Source organism: Phyllostomus hastatus, unplaced genomic scaffold, assembly GCF_019186645.2.
Source record: "Phyllostomus hastatus isolate PE091 unplaced genomic scaffold, TTU_PhHast_1.1 phas_contig_80, whole genome shotgun sequence".
Taxonomy (NCBI): Eukaryota; Metazoa; Chordata; class Mammalia; order Chiroptera; family Phyllostomidae; genus Phyllostomus; species Phyllostomus hastatus.
Window position 1 is genome coordinate 12847098 of NW_025333960.1, and position 22202 is coordinate 12869299.

Below are 22202 nucleotides of genomic sequence, written 5' to 3' on the forward strand. Positions count from 1 at the left end.
GGGGTCTGGTCTGACCTTGGTCTCTTAGCACTACAGCGAACTATGAGGAGTCATCTGCTTCACCCCTTCTGGTCCCAGGCAGATGGAAATTGGTGCTCTTTTAAGGCTTTCAATGAATGACATTCCACAGCCATGCTTGGTAACTCCTTCATTTGATTAAAGCTCTTAAACTCACACTGAAATCTGGATTCCAGGTTATTGGTTTTATCTGGGTTTACAGGAAGGCTAGACACCACATTGATGGCTTTAATTATGCTCTTGATTTTTATTCAAGTGGGGGGTTAGAGCTATTTTGGTTTTTCCAAATGTTGCCAGCTACTCTTTATGGATGTTCAGGTCAGTCTCTTTCCCTCCTGTCCCCCATGTACATGTATATTTTCAACTCGGTTACATACTAGGCATATTTCAGTTGTTACATATAATGTGGATATTTGTTTTAAAAGTTTCCATGTAAAATATAAAGCATGGTTTACACCTGGGCCTTGAATAAATCCATGTTTAAATTTCTTTGGCTTAAAACATTAAACCTGGAATCAACAAGTTTTAGAGTGCCGGCTCATATGTGGTAGGGAAGTCAAGAGTCCCCTGCAAATGATTTGCTTTTCATAGGTCAGGTGTATACGTGGTGAGCTAGGAATTCTAGACCCTGTGAGAGAACAGAATGAAATCATCATGTTTGTGAAATTCTTTGAAAGGTACAACACATTATTATAACATTAAACTATACTATATGTTTGCAGCCTGATTATTTTATTTCTTTTCCCAGAGTTTTGCTTTATAATAGTATTGAGAATAACATTTATTTTCATGTTTTATAGATTCTCTGTCTATTCCAGGATGTTTTGTGATGGGGAGTAAAGGGTATTCTTTAGTCTGGTGAAGGAAAATCCATGGAGCTATTGTTTTCATGGTGTTCCTTTACCTTTTCTTTTGTTTTCGTGGAGGAGTGATGGCGATAGTGTTTGTTTTTAAATTTTCAGAAATTTAAAATAACTGGGCTGGCTTTTCTTCATTCTTTCCTCTTAACTCTGAATGGAAATAAAAATGAAACTGGGGGAGAGTTGTAGAGATGGAAGAGTTTCTCTACCCAGACATGATTAAATATGCTGTGTCTTCTGTAGTCAGATGTTTGAAACAAAACAAGAGCAATGATATTAAACCCTCAGTGGGAAAGATGATTGGTTGCAAAAACATCTCCCAGAGCTGGGGGGAGGGTTAAATGAATAGAGATTTGCTAAAATAGTTAATATTGATATTTTTATTTTATGTATTTTTCTAATTTTAAAAGACTATTTGTTAATCTTAAATATTTACAGACTCATGGGTTAAAATATTTATCAATGTATTACCAGTAGGTTATTTGTTGGGATTTTGTTTGGAAGGGGTTTTACCTGTTATCTCGACCACTTTTTCCCGTGAAACAAGATTCTGGGTTATCTTTTTTCTTTTTTTCATATTCTTTCTAGATGCTTTGAACCAGTCCTCTGACCATCTTAGGAAATTCAATGATATTGCTATTTTTATTTTTTATTTTTTAATATATTTTATTGTTTATGCTGTTACAATTGTCCCATTTTTCCCCCTTTATTCTCCTCTACCCTGCACACGCCCTCCCACCCACATTCCCCCACCTTAGTTCCTGCCCATGGGTCATACATGTAAGTTCTTTGGCTTCTCCATTTCCTATACAATTCTTAACCTCCCCCTGTCTACTTTGTACCTACCATTTATGCTTCTTATTCCCTATACCTTGCCCCCATTCCTCTCTCCCCTTCCCTGCTAATAACCCTCCATGTGATCTCCATTTCTAGATATTTTTAAATTGTAGCACATTGTATGACTGATTGACATTTCATTTTGAAGTACTTGGTCTGTTGTTCTATGTGCTTAAGAGCCTCAGTGATGGGTTGGTGTTTCAAGTGTATGGAAAGGAGACCTCCTTTTGACCATTGGTGGTTTATGTTGATTCCAGAATTGATACATAAGTAACCCAGAAAGCTTGTTCTGATACAGAAGTACTTTTATCTTAGTAGAGGAAAAATGAAATTTCATCTTCCTACTACATAGATAGGTTGATTCCAGGTAAAATTTAAATTAAAATGTAGCCTCAGTTGACTTTGCAGAGGATGAGATGAAATGTAAATTAAAAGTCTTATGTAAATTATGAAGCATCTAACAAATGTGTTATAGTAATCGATACAAAATTCCAAGGTTACCAAACTTCTTAAACTAACTTAAAACCAGAATTAATGTTTTATGACTTTTTTTGCACTGTTTTAATGCTTTGATATGCAAAGACCGACAGTTAACACTTGGACCAGGGTGCCAGAGCTGGCCTTCCTTTGTGTTAGCTGGGGCTGGCCTTCCGGCTGCCTTGGACTTGGGAGTTGGTTGTTCACTTTTTTCTTGATTTTGTCATTGGGCAAGTGGTTTTTTGTTTGTTTGTTTTGTTTTGTTTTCCCCCTTAGGAACTTCTCAAGACTTTGCCTTAAGTTCCTGGGCAAGGTAGTGGAGGAAAGGATTGTATTTATAATCTTCTGGATGTAAAACAAGATAGAAAATGCCATTGTAAAATCAGGAATCTATACCTAAAATCCAAAATAAATATGCTGAAAAATAACTATGATTATATTAGAGTGTTATAAAATTATAGAGACTAATAAAGAAGAAAAGTTGAAATGACAGCACTGCCTTTACTCTCAAGCCCACATCCATTTAGCTGCCAGCAGGATAGTATGTTCACAAGAGAGGAAATTTCATGCTTATTCAAGGGGCCTAAACTGAATTTCGGAACATATTTTTCTCTGGACTGTCAGTGCATATTTTTGTAGGCAAGTGGAGTGGTAGTTTGGCCCATGAAATGAATTGTCACTAATACCATTGGCAGTTGGTCATGTAATATATAGATGAGGGGTGTAAAAAGATTAGTTAGACAGCAGTGCGGAGAGATTTCCAAGGATAATGATTCATGGGAGTATTTTATTGTTACATAGGACGTCCTCGGGAGTTTTGAGTTTAGCCTGGACTAGATAGACTGTTTTGATTTGAAAGCAGATTAAAGCTTTTGGGCAGATTTGATCTGTTCTTATACTGGCTCATTACAATGAGAGGAAGTGGATTTAGGGGATTACTTTCTGATGAATTTCAGTGCTGCTGGCTTCATTGAATTGATTTAGAGCTAAATCAAACATTTTAACAATTGTAAAATTACTGAGAGGATTAATACTTGAGATTCTGTGGACCTTAAAGTTTATAACATACCTTATATACATTATATATTTGGTGATTATGGGTCTTGGAATATAGAAGGTCCAGGTAGTGAAGAAAATCGAGTACATTAGGTAAAATCTAGATGATGTATTTTAAAGACCAGTACTATCCAATGTCTTTTTTAAAAACCCTGGAGCCTATTTGTTTCTCTTCTTTGATTAGTAAAGTTTCAACAACATTTGCTCAGTGCTTTGAAGGCAAATCCTTGAGTCAAATTAAAATATAAGGCCTTATCAGTACATCATAACAAGAAAAGTTATTTAGGTAAAATTGTTAGCTTTATAAATATCTGTGTATTTATAGCCTTTTCTAATGTCCTAATTCAGATGTCTCTCATCAGGAAATAGGAATGCCTGTTTCTAACGTGTTCTGGTATTGCCAGAGCAATGCAATATTTATGCCCTGTCTTGCAATGAAAACTCTTCATTGTTCTTCACAGGTCACTGACAAGGAACGGGAATTTGCTGCTGGGGCTGCAAAACAGCTCGAGTATCAGCAATTGGAAGACGATAAACTTTCTCAGAAATCATCTAGCAGTAAACTCTCTCGATCTCCACTGAAGATTGTCAAAAAGCCTAAAAGCATGCAGTGCAAAGTGATACTTCTGGATGGATCAGAATATACCTGTGATGTGGAGGTAAGTGTATATTTTAAAACCTTTTTGTCCCAAATCTGAGAGCTGGGGAATGTTGGCAGAAAACATACAAGATGCCTCTTTATTTTTTCAGAACTCTGGAAAAACACTCAGACCTAGCTTCTAAACACAAAATTATTTCCAAAATCTAAACAGGGTATCAAATTACTAAAAATACTTATAATGTTCCTTAAATGTTACTATTAAAAAATGTGATCTTTTAACAAAACCTCCAACACTTTTCATGGTAGGATAAAAAAATGGGAAGCCTTAAAAATCACGTGTTCTTTAATATCCTGGCTAAGAGCTATCATTTAAGTGAATTTGGCCTATTTGAATATGTTATGGACAAGTCAATTGTTTAATGGTAGAAACTTGGAGACTTCTGTATATAGGAGCAGTGGGGTAATTTGAACTATGAATATCTTTTTCTTGCTGAGAAAATATGAGTAACTTGTAAAATATACATTGTTGTGGGCATTGCATCTTGAATGTTCTTTTGGTAAAGAAAAGACATTCCTCTCAGAGAAGAGGTAGTTGAATGACTTTTGTCTGAGATGTTTAGCAAGCCCAAGTTAACAGACGACAACAAGAAAACCTGTCTGTAGCTATGGACGGGGGTGACTGTTGAGTTCTCCAGGTTATCACGGGCAGTGCATGCAGGGCATGGACGCAGGCCATAGGAGCAGGTCTCTGCGTGCACCTCCGGTGGCATCTTCTCCTCACGGCTGGGAAGGAGCAGCTTACCCTTTCAGCAACGTGATCCCATTTCAGAGTTAATGTTTTCATTCACAGAGCCCATTCCTCCTGTCTCCAGGCCCCTGCCCTTTATCACACAAGGACATTACATACCCTTCTATATCAGCCCTTCCCACCACATATTCACACATTTACACAATTTTCCTTTTCTGCTGGGTGTGCTGAGTTGCTCCCTGGCCCATGTGCAGTGTAGGCCTGCGTGTTCCACATTTGTCTTCCTCTTTCCTCATGACGCGAACATCACCAGACTCACCCGACTTCCTGTGTCCCACATTCATTCATCTCTGCTTCCTCTGACTACAGCCCCATCTCATTCATTTCCATTTTACTTTGTTTAATGCTCTTGGGCATTCAGTGCTCTTCTTGGAACAGAGGATTCAAATCCATTTCACACTGATAATGTCCGTAAGGGTAGGGGTGGGATTGGGGTTACTAAATTATTACAGATTGTAAGAACATAGAAACTGTGTATGTCAGATATATATACATATATATAGATATATAAAATTATTAGATCAACAGTTATTTGCTCTATCATGCACTGGTAGAATTTTTGTTGTCATACAACTTGCCAAATATTGAGGGGTACAAAGTGTGTAGTGTATGTTCCAAGGACCCCTACCTAAGGTTGCCATACACAGATCTGTTTCTTGCACTTTCCTCGCTTTGATTTTGTCTGAAATCTTAGCCCAAAGTGTTCAGTTGTTGATTTGGATGTTTATTCTGGAAATGGGAGATACAATAATGTACCTCTGCACATGTTTTACTATGAAGCATAAAGAACTTCTGTAACCTTGGGAGAGGCTGTATTTTTCCATTGGAGATCTGCTTTCTGGAAAAATTAGCCTAAGCAAAGAGAAGCTTTTTTGTTTACTTCAAGGACTATCTTTCTATTGATTTCATTACACAGTATAATGGAATGAATAGGGTTATCTGGCAGCCCTCTAGTCCACCAGAGTTTTCTAGAGAAGATTGTAATGTTTCATGTGGGGAGAATAAATGCTTCAGGAGTGACCGAGGTATGTGTAGTGTTGATCATTTGGCTAAATTTAATTTATATCCCATGCTTCAAATTCATTAAAGGTAATTTGTGTTTTCGAGTAGACTTTTCATTTTTTAATTAACTTTGGAAACAGCTCAGTGTTACTTTTACTGTCGCTGTGATCATTTGGAGTGGCAGGGCAATGCTGGTCAGTTATTTTCCTTTATAATAAGGTATTTTTATAAATTTGACAGATTACTGAGTAACTTTTTTTTCTGTCACAGAAACCTTGGCCAGCAGAATATTTTCATTTTTACAACAGACCTTAGTAGTAGAAAAAAATGTGTTCAGTATGGACATTGTCGTGAGGAAGATGGAGGAGACGTTTGGACGTGATAGTGTGAAACAGACTTGCTTGTGGCTGGCTGGGTTAATGAGAATGGCTGCGGCATGGTTCCCAAGGTGGGAATAAGACACCAGTTGACAAAACATATTCAAAATGCATCTTGTCTTTAGATACAAACTGCGGAACATAAAACTTGGCTGGCAAGGTGAACAGGGTATAATAGGTAAACAGAGGTTGACGAACTTTACCCTGGATAAGATATCCTTCAGTCTTTGCTCTTTAAAATAAGGTTTTATCAGCCTTTGATGAAGTCACCAAACAAAATTTTTTAAGTGATTCAGAGCTTTAAAAGTGTCTAAGGGCCTATGTGTCACAATGCATGTGTGAAGTAGATGGTGCAGAACACTGAGGCAAAGTAGCAAGATAAGATTTAACAGGAGGGAAAACCTTACCTATTTTTAAGGTGTAAGTACAAAGGAAAAATGTGTTTGGGGAAGGGGCAGTTAGACTTAATGACAGTTCAGGTGCATCTTATCTCTGGGTCAGTCAGTTAGAAAGTCGGCACTCACCAGCAGTGCTCCTGCGATCCCAGGCTGGGAGTCACCGGTTCCTGGTGCTGGAGACGTCCCATCCATGGTGTCTTGTGTAGTTCAGATGTGAGAAGAATGCTCCATATCCACCAAATTGGGGCACAAAAATGGAATCCTTCACTTGCTACCCACAATTTCAAGTGATATCCTTAAACTTTCTGAACCTAAGTTTCCTCACCAGAAGAATGGGGGTAAAAGTATTTGCCTCAAAAAGGCATGATTGAAAAGATTAAAGCTACTACTTTATTTGAGCACTATCTGGGATGTAGCATACTCTTGATAAATGGTAGCCATTTACTCATAATAAGAGCAGTGAATTCAGCCCTGGCAGTATGGCTCAGGTGGTTGAAGCATCGTCCCATAAACCAAAAAGTCATAGGTTTGATTCCTGCTCAGGGCACATGCCTAGTTGTGGGTTTGGTCCCTGGTCAGCATGCATGCAAGAGGCAGCCAATCAATGTTGCTCTCTCACACAGATGTTTCTCTCCCTTTCTCTCTGTGCCTCTTTTCCTCTGTCTAAAATCAACAAGCATGTCCTCGGTGAGGAATAAAACAAAAAAGAAGAGTGAATCTGACTTGAGCTTATTCGACAGAGAGTTATTGGATGGTGAGGGATCTCCAGATGGCTCGGAATCTGGAGTAAACACAGAAATGGTGGAGTTCACTCCAAGAAACATTCCTTGATCCCATCCAGAGATACTTCTAAGGAACTTTTTCACATTTCTTTCTAGCAGTAGGCTGAGATCATTGTAGCATTCAGTGTTTTTCCATTTAAGAGACTTTTTCCCGAATAATTTATAAACTGTTAGTCTTGATTATCTAAAATATAAAAAGATCTTATAATGAGTAGAAGAAGAGATCTTATTATAAGTAATTTGATACATATGTTTGGGACATCTTTGCATGCTACCAGATTTTTAAGTTGGCCAACAAAATCACCTCACTGTCATCCCCTTATTATTTGTATTGGACCGTTAAAGGACACAAGCAACTTTCCATAGCTGGTTTGTTACCACTGTTGCTGTATATTTTTTGGACATAAATTTTAGAAGGAAATAAATACCCAGTCACACAATGGAGGAAATAGTGCTCATCACATTTATTTTAGTCTCTTTATGTCTGTGTTTGGTGGACTCATTGAGTCTAATTTATTAGCATACAACATATGTTCTAAGGACCATCCAATTAGAAATGTTTTCTGTTATTTGGATACCATTTTAATCTAGTCTGAGTTGGTTTTCAGAAAATAAACATGATCTGAAATTTGAGTCCATATTTCATAATATAGGTTTGTGGCTGCATATAGAAAATGTTCAAGCCACTTTTTGGTATAATTTGGTTTGTCCTCCACAAGAAACCAGATTGATGGAGCACTCTAGATCATGACTGGAAAAGTGGCGGAGAGTTTACCAGGCAGCCTCACACGGGCCCTGCCATGTGTCTCCATGCGTGTGAGACCTCAGTTTACTGTACCTGTGGGTGATTCAGTGGTGAGGGAGACTTGGTGCTTGGGAGACCCAGGTAAATCCACATGGAGCGGCACTCCAGGGGAAGATGCTAATGAATCAACCACATTGGAGGGGAGAGGTTTATATCCAGATTGGGGCAAATCAAAAAGAGCTACTTCAGCGCAGCAGTAAAATGATAAAAACAAGCCCCCCAGTTTGGCCCTGTGTAGAAGCTGGCTGGTTGAATGAGCTCTATAACAAGACTGTCAGGGTCCCCCAGAATGTCCTAGAATCTGGAGTAAGCCCAGAAACTGTGGAATTCACTTCAACAAGCATTACTGAATGAGCATCCTAGATGCTTCTAAGGAACCAGAGAGGGTAAGGAAATTTATGGCACTGTGTCCTAAATGTCCTTTGGTCACCTTCTAACTACTGGTCAGGAAGGGACTGTTAGAAAAATTTCCAAAAGCTTTGTCTTGTCTCTGAGTGAACTGTCTAAATCTATTGGACTATTTTACATACTCCACTAACTGGAATACGGTTGGAAAAACAAATGTAGTGCCTGAATTTTTCAACTTCTATAGATGTCACATGATTAAAATACCTTACAACCCCTTTGGGAGTTCTTGGCTAAACAGCAAAGGGAATCGTCATAATCCAGAAAGTTGATTAGAGCACCGGTTGCTATTCATGTATTATAAGAAATAATAATTACTTATAAAAAAAATAAGGGCCTTTTCCAAACCAGTGCAAGTACTCTTCATTCAACAACTACGTAAGTGTCAGAGTTTTTGATTCCATAATTGTGTAAGTTCCAATTTAGCCTCTCAGTGGCTCTCTGTTCCGCTGTGTCTTATCACATCACACCATCTGTCATGCTGTACCCAATGGCCCAGTCTGGTGGCAGCAGCTCTCCTGCTAGAACATTGACACCCCCAGAGACTCCCGAGGATGGAGGGGTTTTAATTAACTTGTTTTCTTCCTTGGGTGATGACTCTTTGGTGCAACCATAGGAACAGTTACACCCAAAGACTGTGGACATGCACCTTCTCATTTACCTGACAAAGTTACCATTAAGTCTTCCCAAGGTATTGACGTCTGTCCTCATTAAGGCAAACCCTTTTTCTTTTTACTAAAATTGTTAAATCTATTTCCCTGGATTTTATTTTTTCAGTAGTAAACTGTAATAGTCCATCATGAGTATAGACATGTTCTAATAAGCCCTCTAAAAATATTAAAGTTGAAAATATGAGCATATATGAGGTCTGTTCAGAAGGCATCCAGCCATATAATATGAAAAATAGACATTTACTGAAGAAGATACAAGAAACATTGTACATAGGACAATGAAGCCTCAGTCCTCTTCAAAGTAGGCACCTTAGGACCTCACACAGTTCTTCCAATCGCCATCAGCTGCCCCATCGTATTTTCCTGAATCTCATCAACAGTCTGCAATCCCTTCCCTTTCAAAAGTAATTTTAGTTTTGGGAAAAGCCAGATGTCACAGGGTGCCAAATCTGGGCTGTCAAGGAGTGGGGGAGTGAGTCACCTGGGTGATTCGATGTTTCTCAAAAAAAAATCGCTGCATAAGATGTGATGAATAAGTGGGCACATTGTCATGACAAAGCTACCAGTTGCCCATAACTGCTGCCTTCTGAATCATCTGAATTGTTTCTGGGGAGGAATGTTCAAGCTTAGCGCAAAATTTCATGCAGATTTGTTGCTCTTCTCTCTCAGTCATTTTGAATGTGACAGCCACACAGTACGCATATGCTCACTCAATGGCATTTACCACTGACACAGTGAAGTCATCATTGTTCACGCATGCACATTCTAGTCCACTCTTCCTGGCTGCCAGGTTATATTGATGTCTCGCAAACTGTTCTCATTATATTAGAACGGCTGGACTTTTTCTGGACAGACCTTGGATGTCAAGAAGTATGACAGTAAGACCCTCTGGTGTGTCACCATACTATGGGTTGTGTTTTGGAAGCTGAGTGAATTTTGGAACTTGAGTACCTGTGCACAGAGGGTAACTAATACTGTAGCGAAGATTAAGATCACGGAGGAATTATTTGGGGTTTTACCTCAATTGTCTCATGGTGTTAAAGCCTGACTGGTGATTTATTTCCCAGTGTTAATATTCTAACATTGTGGCGCTGAAACAGGTTTGTTCTTTAACTTACTGTTCCCACAACTCTTCGAGGTCCCGTTGAGTTTTCTGACCACGTTGTGGTACATATTTGGTGACATGAACTTTCCTGTTCTGTGTTCCAGCAGAGGGGATTCACAAGCACCCTCTGGTGTGTGAGTTTTGTCCTCCCCATTCCGGAGTGTGGTGTTGTGTTTGCCTTTGTCCGTGTGCAGCACAGCAGTTCATTTTCACATGGTAGATGTTCATTACCTGCTCAATGAAGGACTCGATCTTCTAGGTTTGACAATACCCCAAGTTTTCTTGTTCTTACCATTCTGTGATTAAAATTTCAGGATATACTTTATATTTTTATATCTAGTTTATTTGAATGAATTTTGCGTTCTTTGGAAGCTTCCTCAATTTTATTTCTGAAAGTTTTCAAGTGTGTTCTAGAAGATATCTTTTAAATGTGTTTTTTCTGTTTGTGGCCTTCTTGCCACAGACTCCTAGGAGATGATAGGTCAGCTGCTGACACCTTTCCTAGGTCTTGGGGAGGGTTCTGCTCTCTCTCAGCTGCTTCTCAAGAAGTAATTTGCCTTAGCATATCTGGGTTTATGCTTAACTTGAGATTTGGGGACAGACCATGTAGCACAAAAAGAATACGTTTGTCCAAGTGCCATTCTTAGGGGTGACGGGCCCAAACCCTGCTCCCACAACCCTAATCAGTGTCATCCTGCCAGGTACCAGCTCATACCCACTGTATCTCAGCCCGAGCCCCCGAAGCAAAGGAAGTGCTTCCCTACTTCAGCCCAGGGCATTCCTCATTTCCTTCCTCAGGAAGAATGTCCCAGCATGGCAGGCGTTGGCCAGTCCCTCACGTGCAGATCACCGCCTCCCGTTCACATGGGTTTAGCAGGCCCTTTGGTCCCAGTACAGGAGTGTCTGCTACCAGTGACCTGCCCCAAGCTCTTCCCTGGAAGTGGACCTAAGCTTACAGCTTCAAAAAATTGCTTAAGGTGTAGTCTCCACCAGGCACCTCATTAAAATCTTTGTGTTGTCTAGAATACACTGATCTATTTGCATATGGTAGGCACCCAACTATTTTTTGACAAGGAGTGACTCATTTCAGTTGTTAAATATTGTCTTAAAGCAAATTCTTTTTCTTGTTTACAGCAATTTCAATTCATACAACCAGCATCACACTTTGTTTGAAATACACCAAGGAGTTTTACTAGTTTTTCAGGGGATTTAATATAAAGTATTTCTTGATATACTTTTAATATAAAGGGTCTGTTATGTTCCAAGCATTGAAAATTGGGAATCAAAGGCTTCAAACATACATGCAGAATGTCTTGATCGTAGAGTCGTTGGACATAATTTTGTTTTTACCCAATTTTACTGATGAAGAGTAGGCCTAGAGCAGTTAATGGTGTGTCTGAGGACACAGCCTGCAAAAGGCAGAGAGGGGCCAGAACCCAGAGCTCTTGCCCTCGGCCCCAGAGGTCTCTTTATGCCATGGCATTAAAACATCCAAAGGCTGTAGCAAGAGAAGGAACAATCCAAAGTAAGTATTTACCTCCAACAAGGATTTGTGAAATAGTAGGAAGAAAACAGAAAATGGAGAAAGATTTACTTTTCACATTATTTAATATTAACTAGATTCTTGAATGTGTACTTTATTTGTAATTCCATAAGCTTTTGACATTAACATTGATCAGTAGTTTTAGATTTTTGTAGGTAGCTATGTATGCCATTTTGGGGGTAAGTAGGAGGAAGTGAAACCACCAGAATCTCTTTCTCATTTCCTTTTCTTCTGCCCCCATCCCCTTTCACCTCTCTCTTTCCCTCCCCTCTGCTGGTGGCTGGAAGGTTTTGAAATCTCCTTGAAACACATCTGGAGTAGACACTCTCAAGACTTCTTAAGTGATCACTAAGTCTTTGGTTTTGAGTATACTGTCATGTAGTAAGGTACTATTGGAAGAGTAGATCTTGGAAATAATACTTTTGATTTTGAGCAGGAAGAGGAAAATAGCTGGAGAGATAATACAGACGCTTGTCCAGGTGTTATATGTAACAGTGTTCGAGGCTCAGTTTAGCTCTTGGTCTTCAGATGGAATGGTTTTAAGCAAGTTCTGCAGTTATCACATATTCCAGCTCAAAGCAGAAAAGCTAAAGTAAACTGGAGACCCTGGCCATCCCTTCTGGAGAAAAACATTTTCACCTTACACTCATTCCCTCCCCACCCACCCCCACAGGGTTTTCATGACCAATTGCCAGTTCATTTCATAATTACAGCATGTCCCCCATGAAAGACAGGTTATAATTTTCAAGATTATAGCTCATCTCCCCTTAATTAGTATTTAAATTGATGCTTTTCTTTTCATGGAGGTACTCTTGGCCCTTCGGGAAGTTTAGGAAGCAGGCTACTGGTGTTAGCCACAAGATTAGAAAATCTTTTCATAGATGGGTAATAAGCTGGGAAGATTTCTACATGGTAGATAGTCTCTTGAATTTCCTATCAATTTTTTTTTGTTACCTTCTGTTTCAAAGGCTGGAATTTTTTTACCTTATCTCTAAATATCAGGGCTTATGGGAGCACCTGTGACCTCTTTTTGAATAGAGTTGAAGCCTGGTAAATGGCATGTTCTTAGAGGGGAACATAAACTCTAGTTCAGTTCCCCCAAATGTGTATGTGGTGTCTGTGTGTGCATGTTTCCAACAAAATATAGAAGCAGGTTCAGGGAAGACTGGAGTACAGTATGAAATTGAAGGCCCTATTATAGAGCCATGGTAAAATATTTAGAAAGAACTGGCTTTCATATGACTGCTGGCATGCACACAGCGGCTGATCCCGTCGAGAGAGGAAGTGCACATAGACAGGCAGTGATTAGTTCCAGGATTTGGCTGGCATGTCTGCCTCGCGGCCCCGAGTCCAGCTGGCATGTGAAGAGAGGTGAATGTGCTGCTGCTAGTTAGGAAAACGTTTTTAACGTAAGAGGAGATATGAAACTGCATTTCTTAAGACCTTTTGTGGTTTTACTATTCCTATGATCATATTAATTTTTATAGCAGAGGCAGAAGGGAAAGTCTGTCACAGTGGTATTTCAGTCCAGTCTTATTTGCTTTTTGGGTAGGACAATTAAATAATTCAGTAGGAGATGGGAGAATTGATGATGAAATACAGAAAGGGAGAAGCTCAGCAAAATGTTACATAGTAGAATCGAATAGCTGCCTTTTCCACTCTCTGATAGTAAGACTTATGCCATAGCTAATACTAAATGGCAATGAATTCATAGATCACAGCAGCCAGTTTTGGCACTTATTTCAAGGCTCATGTAGTTAGCTTCCACTGCAAGCTCATTTGAGGCCATCAGTACATGAAAAAGGTATTGTTAACCATTCTTGGCAAGGTTTTCTGTTTTTCTTATCTCATTCTCCTAAGGTTTTCATATCAGACAGACATTCTTAGAATGTCTGGTATACAAGTTGCTCCAATAAACAGAGGGCCATTTTAAAATTCTAAATTAATTTAAAAATTAAATTCAGCTTTGACAAATTTTAACTTTCTTAAGTAGCTGGGGACTTCTGCTAGGAAATATGTTGTCAGTTCTTATGCTGTGCTACTTGTAAAGTTTCATAAGACAGAATAGTGGAACCGCTGAACTCAGTTTAATCATGAATCCATTCGCCTGGTAGTGGAACCAGCATTTAGTATTTCCATTAAAAGGATCACTCACACCCATGCTTTTAAAAATGTATTTATGAAACTTAGAATGTATAGCTACCCAAATAATTGAGTACCTATGGAAATATAAATCCAATCAGACTAGAAGATTGTTCAAGAGAGTAAGTTTTCCCAGTTGTCTCTATAAAGAATTGACTTTTGAGCTTGAGAATATAGAATATTGAGAGGCAGTATGTCATACTAGCACTGGCCTAGGTAGCATCTTGGCTTTACCATTTGTTCATAAGTTACCCCCTGAAGTCCTCAGTTTCCTCATCTGTAACCGAGAGCTGGCTGGGTTGTTGAGAGTCATGCAGAGTTAATAGTAAATGTTTACTCGTGCCAGGGAACCTGTTGACTGACAGTAGCTAGGAAATTTGGAAGGTTCCCTAGCTTTGTGGAACTTCTATCCCTTAAAGCATGAAGTATATCCTTCTAGGCCTGTCTGTAAGAATATAAATATCAAGTATTTTATAGAGTGATTGTTTTTAACATAAAAATCATAGGCTTCCTACTTCTTACAGGTGTGTTTTTTTACCCTTCAGTAGGTAAATGTATAAATAAACTGTGTTAACTTTCCAGACAGTGGAATATTATCCAGCATTAGAAGGAAATGATCTATCAAGCCATGAAAAGACATAAAGGAACCTTATGTGCATATCACTAGTGGAAGAAACCACTCTGCAGGGCTATCTACCTTATGATTCCAACTATATGACATTCTGGAAAAGGCAAAACTATGGAGACAGTAAAAAGATCAGTGGTTGCCAGGGTGAGGGAGGAGGAGGGATGACATAGGATTTTTAGGGCAGAGAAACTACTCTGTGTAAGACCATAATGGTGGAAACATGTCATACATTTGTCCAAGTCCATAAAATGTACAGCACCAAGAGTGAACCCTAATGGAAACTACACTCATTCCACGATTATGATGTGATGGTGTAAGTTCATCATTTGTAACGAGTCGCTCTGGGGAGGGATGTTTATAATGGGGGTGGGCTGTGTGTGATGGTGGGTGGCGTATGAGAAGTCGCTGTACCTTCCCTTCAACTTTACTGTGAACCTAAAACTGCTCAAAAAATATTGTCTTAAATAATAACAAAACCACAGGGGCATTCCCTCCACACTAGTTAGAGATTTGCTCTTATCACATAACAATATATTAGATATGGGAAAGTATTTGTTAAATCTGAGAAAATTAATTTCATCTTACTTCTCCATTCCTAGATTGTGCGTGTGTGTGTGTGTTTACACTAGTAAGAATATTATCAGTGTTTTCACATAGGCAGTCATTAATTTGGCAGTTTGGGAAATGCTGAATGGTTTTATTAAATACAAACAGGAAGTAACAGTTTATGTTTAAGTAACTAGTTAAGATTTAAACTCCATTTACCTAGAAGCTTCTTAGGATTGAGAAACTGACCCAGAAAATAGGAAATTTGCTTTTTTTCTCACATTGCCCAGCTTCAGCCTGCTGGAACTAGACAGAAGATGCAGCTGACATCCTACTGCTTTTGTGTCAGAAACCAGTGGGTGTCTGACAAGCCTGAATATGCTCTGAAAATAATTACACACACTCCATTTCTGCTTTCAATGCTAGTCTGGTGTCCTGAACTGACTCACCTTTTATGGCACATAAGGAGGTGGTGTTCCCTGGCTTCAATAATGGGCTCCTTCCGTGATGTAGGAAAGTCTACTAGACAAGGGGTCTGATGAAGTCAACCTGCTTTTCCTTCATCTTTACTCTCTTTGGAAGTCAGCATGGAACATTCGTTCTAGTTCCACTTAGCCTCAACTCACTGTATTTGTGAATTCTTACCTAGTAACTCTAAGTAGTTTATTTGAAGACATTTCTTTACTATTCAGTTTTAAGTATCTTTGAAAATGCAGGTCCTCCAGCCCTGGCTAGAATGGATCACTTGGTTGGAGTGTCATCCCATAAGTTGAAAGGTTGTGGGTTTGATTTCTGGTCAGGGCACACGCCTGGGTTGCAGGTTTGGTCCCCTCTTGGGGCATGTACAAGAGGCCATCAATTGATGTTTTCCTCTCACATTGATATTTCCCTCTCTCTGTCCCTCTCTTCTCCTCTCTCTAAAATCAGTAAGTGTGTCCTTAGGTGAGGACAACACAATTATTAAAAAATGCATGTCCTCCTATATGTGCCCAAGTGTAGAATATGGGAATCTTTTTTTGCTTCTTATCATTACTAGGAGTTCTTGGGCATGCTGGGTTTTCATAAAATAACTGGGGATACAACAGAAGCACTAAGAAGAAGGAAGGAAATGGAAACCTACCCAATTCACTTCCTTTTCACATTGGAGCAGATCCTCTACTATTGTAGAGAATTCCTCTTGACTGAAGAAATTCGGAGTGGTAATTGGAAGCTCGTTTCCTTCATACTTCTTTCCCTTTGAGGATCTGGGTTTTCAAACAGGGCTGATACATACAAAGCATGCCTCTAGATCTTTAGGGCTGGAAAAAACTCCTTTAGGAGGAAGGATTCCTCATCCATGGTGAGCACATGTCCAGCACTGTTTGGCAAGTAAATATTAATCATTGGAAAATGCTGGCTTTTGGAGCAGACAAGGAGAGGTGAAAATTGAGCATGAAGTGTAGAAACATCTGGGGCAGATGAAGCTGGAAAAGAAGGCAGGAAAGAGTAGGAAAGATGGGTTGAACTTGCTAACAAGGTTTAATATTGTTTGGATGTATTGATTTTCTCTTGCTGTTTAACATTTTGCCATAAACTTAGCAAATTAAAACAACACATTTGTTATCTTACATTTTTCAGCTGGTCCTCTGCTGTGGGTCTCATACAGCAGAAATCAAGTAGTTCACCAATTGTGTCTTCATCTGGAGACTGCATTAGGGAAAGACCCACTTTCATACTTCTGTGGGCAATAGGTAGATTTTATTTCCTTCTGGTTGTAGGGCTGAGGTCCCCACTGTCTTTCTAGCTGCTGGCTAAGGACCATTGTTGGATGCAGTTTTGGATCCTTACACTGAGGCACCCTCTGTCTCAGTAACAAAGACCCTCCCTCACCTTGGATCCCTCTACCATTCTTTGAATCTCTATGATCTCTCCCTCAGCTATCAGCCAGAGAAAACCACCCTTTTTAAGGGCTCTTGTGATTAGGCCAGGCCCACCCTGATAATGTCCCCATTTTACAGTCACCTGTGCCAGCTGATAACCTAATCACATGAGTAAGAAGCACTCCATCCACATTTTCAGGGATTATGCAGGGTGTGTACATAAGGGAGGCAGGAAATCTTGGGGCCTATCACAATAGGTGATGTGGTGCTTCTAATGTGGCTTTACATGGGGGAGTTGTTTGGCCATTTGTGTTTTTAAAACATACTTCTATTAAATAGCAATTGAAGAGGAAGAGACTAGAAACAGAGACACTAATCATTTCTTTTGCAATGAACCAAGCAAGAGATGCTGAGGACCAGAACCAAGGCAGGGGCAGTGGGATAGGAGGAGAAGAGAGTTTGAATAACTGTTAGAAGCTGAATGGACTTAATGAATTGGGCTTGTGGGGAGGATATGGATTGTGTTAAGAGACAGTAAGTGATAATGACTTCCAAATTTCTGGATTGAGTGACTGCATAGACAGATGTAGAACACAAGAAGAAAAGTTTATGGTGGAAGATAATGAATTTAATTCAAACCAATTGAAGTTTAAGTGCCTGAATATGAAAGTAGCCACCTACTGTGCAATTGGATATATTGTTCAGTGTTTGGAAGAGAGGTCAGGCTGGTGACTTTACAGGAGCCATTACTTTATACTCATTCAAACATGGGAGTGAATGAGGTTGTACAGATAGTCAGTGAATAAGAAGAGAAGAACACTAATAGTACAGCTTTGGGGAATACCAGCATTTAAAGGGGGAGAGTGCTTTGTCAGACCCCCACCACACCCTCAGGTTCTTCCATGCATTCAAGTCCTCACTATTTTTTGCCAATACCCCAAGCTGAACTGACTCCGTGGGGAAATTACAGTAGCAATGATAGTTGAGTGAGTCTCCTTCAAACAATTCAAAGAGAGAGTCTATATAGAAAAACATTCCCAATATAATTTTCTAATGCCATTAAGGCATTGCACTATAGGATGTAGGAATCAGGGAAATGGAGGTTGTATAAAGGACCGGTTTAGTGCTGTCATTAATTGTGATTGATTTTTATGCTCCAGTTTGTTCTTTTATTTCTTTAATCAGGTTTTTGCTGTCTTTTTCTCCATTAGAACCTCAGTTACACAACGTGATAAGAACTATAACATTACATTTCATTTTTTTAATTTATTGAGGTAACATTGATTAATAACACTAATAAATTTCAGATATACAACATTATAATTAAACATCTGTGTACTCTGTTGCATGCTTACCACCAAAAGTATAGTTTCCTTCCATCACTGTGTTTTTGACACCACTCCCTGACTCTGGTAACCACCATACTGTTGTCTGTGTCTGTGAGTTGGCTTTTGTTTTGTTAGTTTGTTAGTTTTTTGTTTTATATTCCACATATGAATGAAATAATGTGGTTTTTTCCCTTTTCCATGTGACTTATTTCACTTAGCATAATACCCTCAGATCTATCCATGTTGTTGCAAATGGCAGTATTTCCTTTTTTATGGCTGAGTAATACTCCTGCGCGCACGCGCACACCACATCTTATTCAGTCATCTGTCAATGGATACTTACACATTGTTTATAAATAATGCTGCAGTGAGCAAAGGGGTACCTATACCTTTCAAATGTATTTTTCATGTTCTTTGTATAAATATCCAGATGAATGATTGCTGGGTTATGTAGTAGTCCTATTCCTAATTTTTAAGAAACCTCCATATGTTTTCCATATTGGCTGTACCAGTTAAGGAATGACCAATCTCTGATTTTTTTTTAACTAACTTAAAAAGACTATTAGGAGTAGTTGAACATTAGCATAGTGTATAGTTGTGATTTGTAAGTTACCATAATTATACTCTAAACAGTGAAGGAGCCAGGTTATTTAGAAAAATTAAGTCCCTTATGCATAGTCTCCAGCAGTTTTCCAGTTGGGGCTATGGTAATACCCTGCTCTTCATTCAGGTAATAGCCCACCCTCACTCTGGGCCTCCCCTTCCTCTGGTTCAGGGCAGAAGGGCACCTAGTGCTAAACGCCTGATTCAGCTCCTTCTCTGCAGCATAGAAGCAGTGGATTCTTTCCCCCTGACAGGCCAGTGTACTTGCTAGCTTTTTACTTGTTTCTTCTGGAAGAGGTCATGGATTTCAAGTTTTGGGAGCTTTTTGTTGGAACACATACCATTTTGATCAATAACATTAACTTCTTATAACTTGTCATTTTCCCTGTCAGACAGCTATTACATATATTTTATTTCTAGATAAACGGAATTCAGCTCTTCCCATTGCTTATCCAGCCAAGACTGCCCTATTTTGTTAGTTGCTTAGTGACTGCTTCCTGCAGTCAAAATCCAGGATATCTCTACAAATGGCAAATTAAAGTGGCCTGATGAGATATTAATTCATGAAATGCTTGCATCAGTGGAGGCTTCTTTTTGTCAACAAACCAAACATCTTTGCTGTGTGGGAGTGTATTTGTTCAATGTGACAGACAGCTGTGTTTAACTGGTATGCACATTTGGAGTCATTTTCTAATAATAGTGAAAGAAAACCCTATCTCTAAGTCTTATTTACACTTAGGAATGCACCTCATTTTCCCCACTGCTGCTTATAAGAATGAGTGATGGTGTACAGATGTACAGCCACACAAGGAAGTGGTTCTTATGATGATGTTTGGAAAACTCAAAGGAATAAAGAGACTTGTTATTTCTTATGGAATGCCATGGTGACAGCAAATAAAGTCACTGAAGAGCCACCACATTCTTTAAGGAAATACTGTTGGACTGAGCCTGTAAGGCCCATGAATGGTTTTAGATGATTACCCCAAGCAAAGTGCGTCAGTCATGCCTCAGTCCTTCTTCAGGAAAAGATACCATCCAGAATGCCATGACATGCAGAGCATTTACTAGTACAGCAGTCCGGAATTCATCATTGTAAGAAAACCCCCACCAAAATTATAAATGCGATTTGTTTCAAAAATACATTTTATTTTATTTTATTTTATTTTATTTTATTTTATTTTGAGGCTTCTATTATTTTTACCCCACCATGTTCTAACAGGGAATTAAGGTGTTTTACATAAATACATTTAATATAATGAGAAGAAAATAAATAAATAGAAAGCAGGACCAAGAAAAGCAAAGTGAGAAGCTGAAATGAGTGTAGAATGCAAAACTGGCACCCTGAGCACTGTGGCAGGCACTGAGGAGGGAATCTTGACTCACAGTGTCCACGCAGTAAACACTCCCCAGTTGTTCAAAAGAAACATATGTAGTCCAGGTTTAGTCATTTGAGAAAAACTCTCTAGTGCAACTCTCTGCTGGCTTATCCCAGGAGTAGGTCATGAAAAGCCATCGGGAAAGTCTCAGTGATTATGATTTCTCTCAGTCACACCTTTGGTAAACACTAGGTGATGATTTGTCAGTTTGAGATTGTGTTCCTCATTAAGCATTCTGGATGTAGTGCTTTCTGTGTTGTCAGTTTGGTGGGAAAGTATATTTTTTAATAGTAGAAGTAGGGAGCTAGTGACTTCCCAAGAGAGGGGAGCGCTTGACAAGAACACGTTCACAAAGAGACATCACCCCCTACCTTCCGCAAGGACACCAGCCATGCAAGTGCCTGGGCGTGACGTTAAGATGCACCTCAAGCATTTGGATCTAGGCCATGGTAGAGGCCAGCACCGTACTACATAGAGCATAGCCTTAATGGTGTCAGCTCAGAAAATCTTTGAAGCATGAGCAATATAATTTATTCTGTACTCTTCAGAATAACCTCACAGCAAAATATATGCCTAGATATGTAAATGACTTCATTTCCTTTGTAGGTTTATTAACTGTAAGCCCATTAAATATTGTGACTGCTACAAAAATACCAATTTCAGTTTTAGGAAGGCTTTTATGTAGCAGGACCAATTGCACACTTCATAGTTAATTCTCCAATCTGCTGTCCACATTGTCATCTTTCTATTCTCCTGTACTTAGGAAAGAGGGAATATTTTTGCTGCTTATCCAGGAGTTCTAAATGAAATTTTAAAAAGAATCCAGGTGACATTCATCAAAAGACAGACCTACTAAGCAGGCGGTATGAAGATGCAGGTCTGGTGATACCTTGGGATCAGGCGCCTTGCTGTAATGAGCTTTTTAGCCAAGGGAAGTCGTTAAAAACCATGATCCACCTTATGTGTGTCTGTTCCAATGTGATGGGTGTTTCAAACGTGTATCAAATGAAAGTAATGGGTGCAGCCCTGGTTCAGGACCACTTAACCCCTGAGGAGAACCTGAGAAATTTTTCAGCAAGTTAATCTGCAACATTAGAAGTAGAATGTTAAAAAGTAATAGGTGTTTTATTTGCGGAAGTATGTTTTCTTGCAAAAATTAGGTGGGGGAGTCCAACACTCTAGATCTGGCCAGAGCAGATTATACCCATGTGTTGAAAAAGTATAAATAAACTTGTCATGAACAAATTTCAAAGATCAGGGCAGTTTTTGAAGCGTTTTGGAACAGGAAATCAACCTCAGATGCATTAACTTAGTTTGATTTTCTTTCCTATTTAAAAATAATAATAATTCTGCTCCATGCCGTGCACTGGAGGATGTTCTGGGAATCTAATTGTGAGTTTAAACTGCTCATTTGAGAGTCTAACATTTGCATTATTCAAATCATAGTACCAACAAATATAAAATTGCCACCATGAAAATGACAAGTGCAGTGCAGGAGCCATAAGAGGACTCTGGGATTTGACCCGGTCTGGAGGTCAGGGACAGAATCCTGAGGAAGAGGTGCTGGGGAGAGCTGAAGAATGGGCAGATGGACCATTCCAGGTGTGAGGATCCCCGGTGCAGGAGGGTGTGAAGAAGGCTGGGGTGTTTTGGTGGCTGAGGCTGAAGAGGAGACAGGCAGGGCCTCCCAGGCCATGAAGGGATATTCCCACATTCACACCGGCTGGCTATGCCCCAGAGCAGCTCTCATTGCTAAACCTGATAGGCACCTGCTCACCTTCCTGTGGACTTAATTCTCCCTGAAAATTTTCTTTTAACATAGCAACAGAAGTTAAAATAAATTTGATGACATTTCAAGAGTGACCATCTTGGAATTTCACTTGGTCTCCTACCAGGCATCCTAGATCTACCCATTTTCCCATTTTGCTGCCTGCCACACAGTCCCTGCTACACCAGGTGAGAGCAGGTAGGACTG

At 39.3% G+C, this 22202-nt stretch overlaps 1 protein-coding gene across 13 annotated transcripts in view; it reads left to right on the forward strand.

The window, feature by feature from the left end:
• The window catches only part of EPB41L3 (erythrocyte membrane protein band 4.1 like 3), a 174430-nt gene that overhangs the window by 83662 nt on the left and 68566 nt on the right, over positions 1–22202 (forward strand). For all 13 annotated transcript variants that reach the window (XM_045849658.1, XM_045849660.1, XM_045849662.1 and 10 more), the window contains one exon: positions 3710–3907. In XM_045849658.1, coding sequence (XP_045705614.1) covers positions 3710–3907 — 198 coding nt within the window. The remainder of the gene's footprint in view (positions 1–3709; positions 3908–22202) is intronic.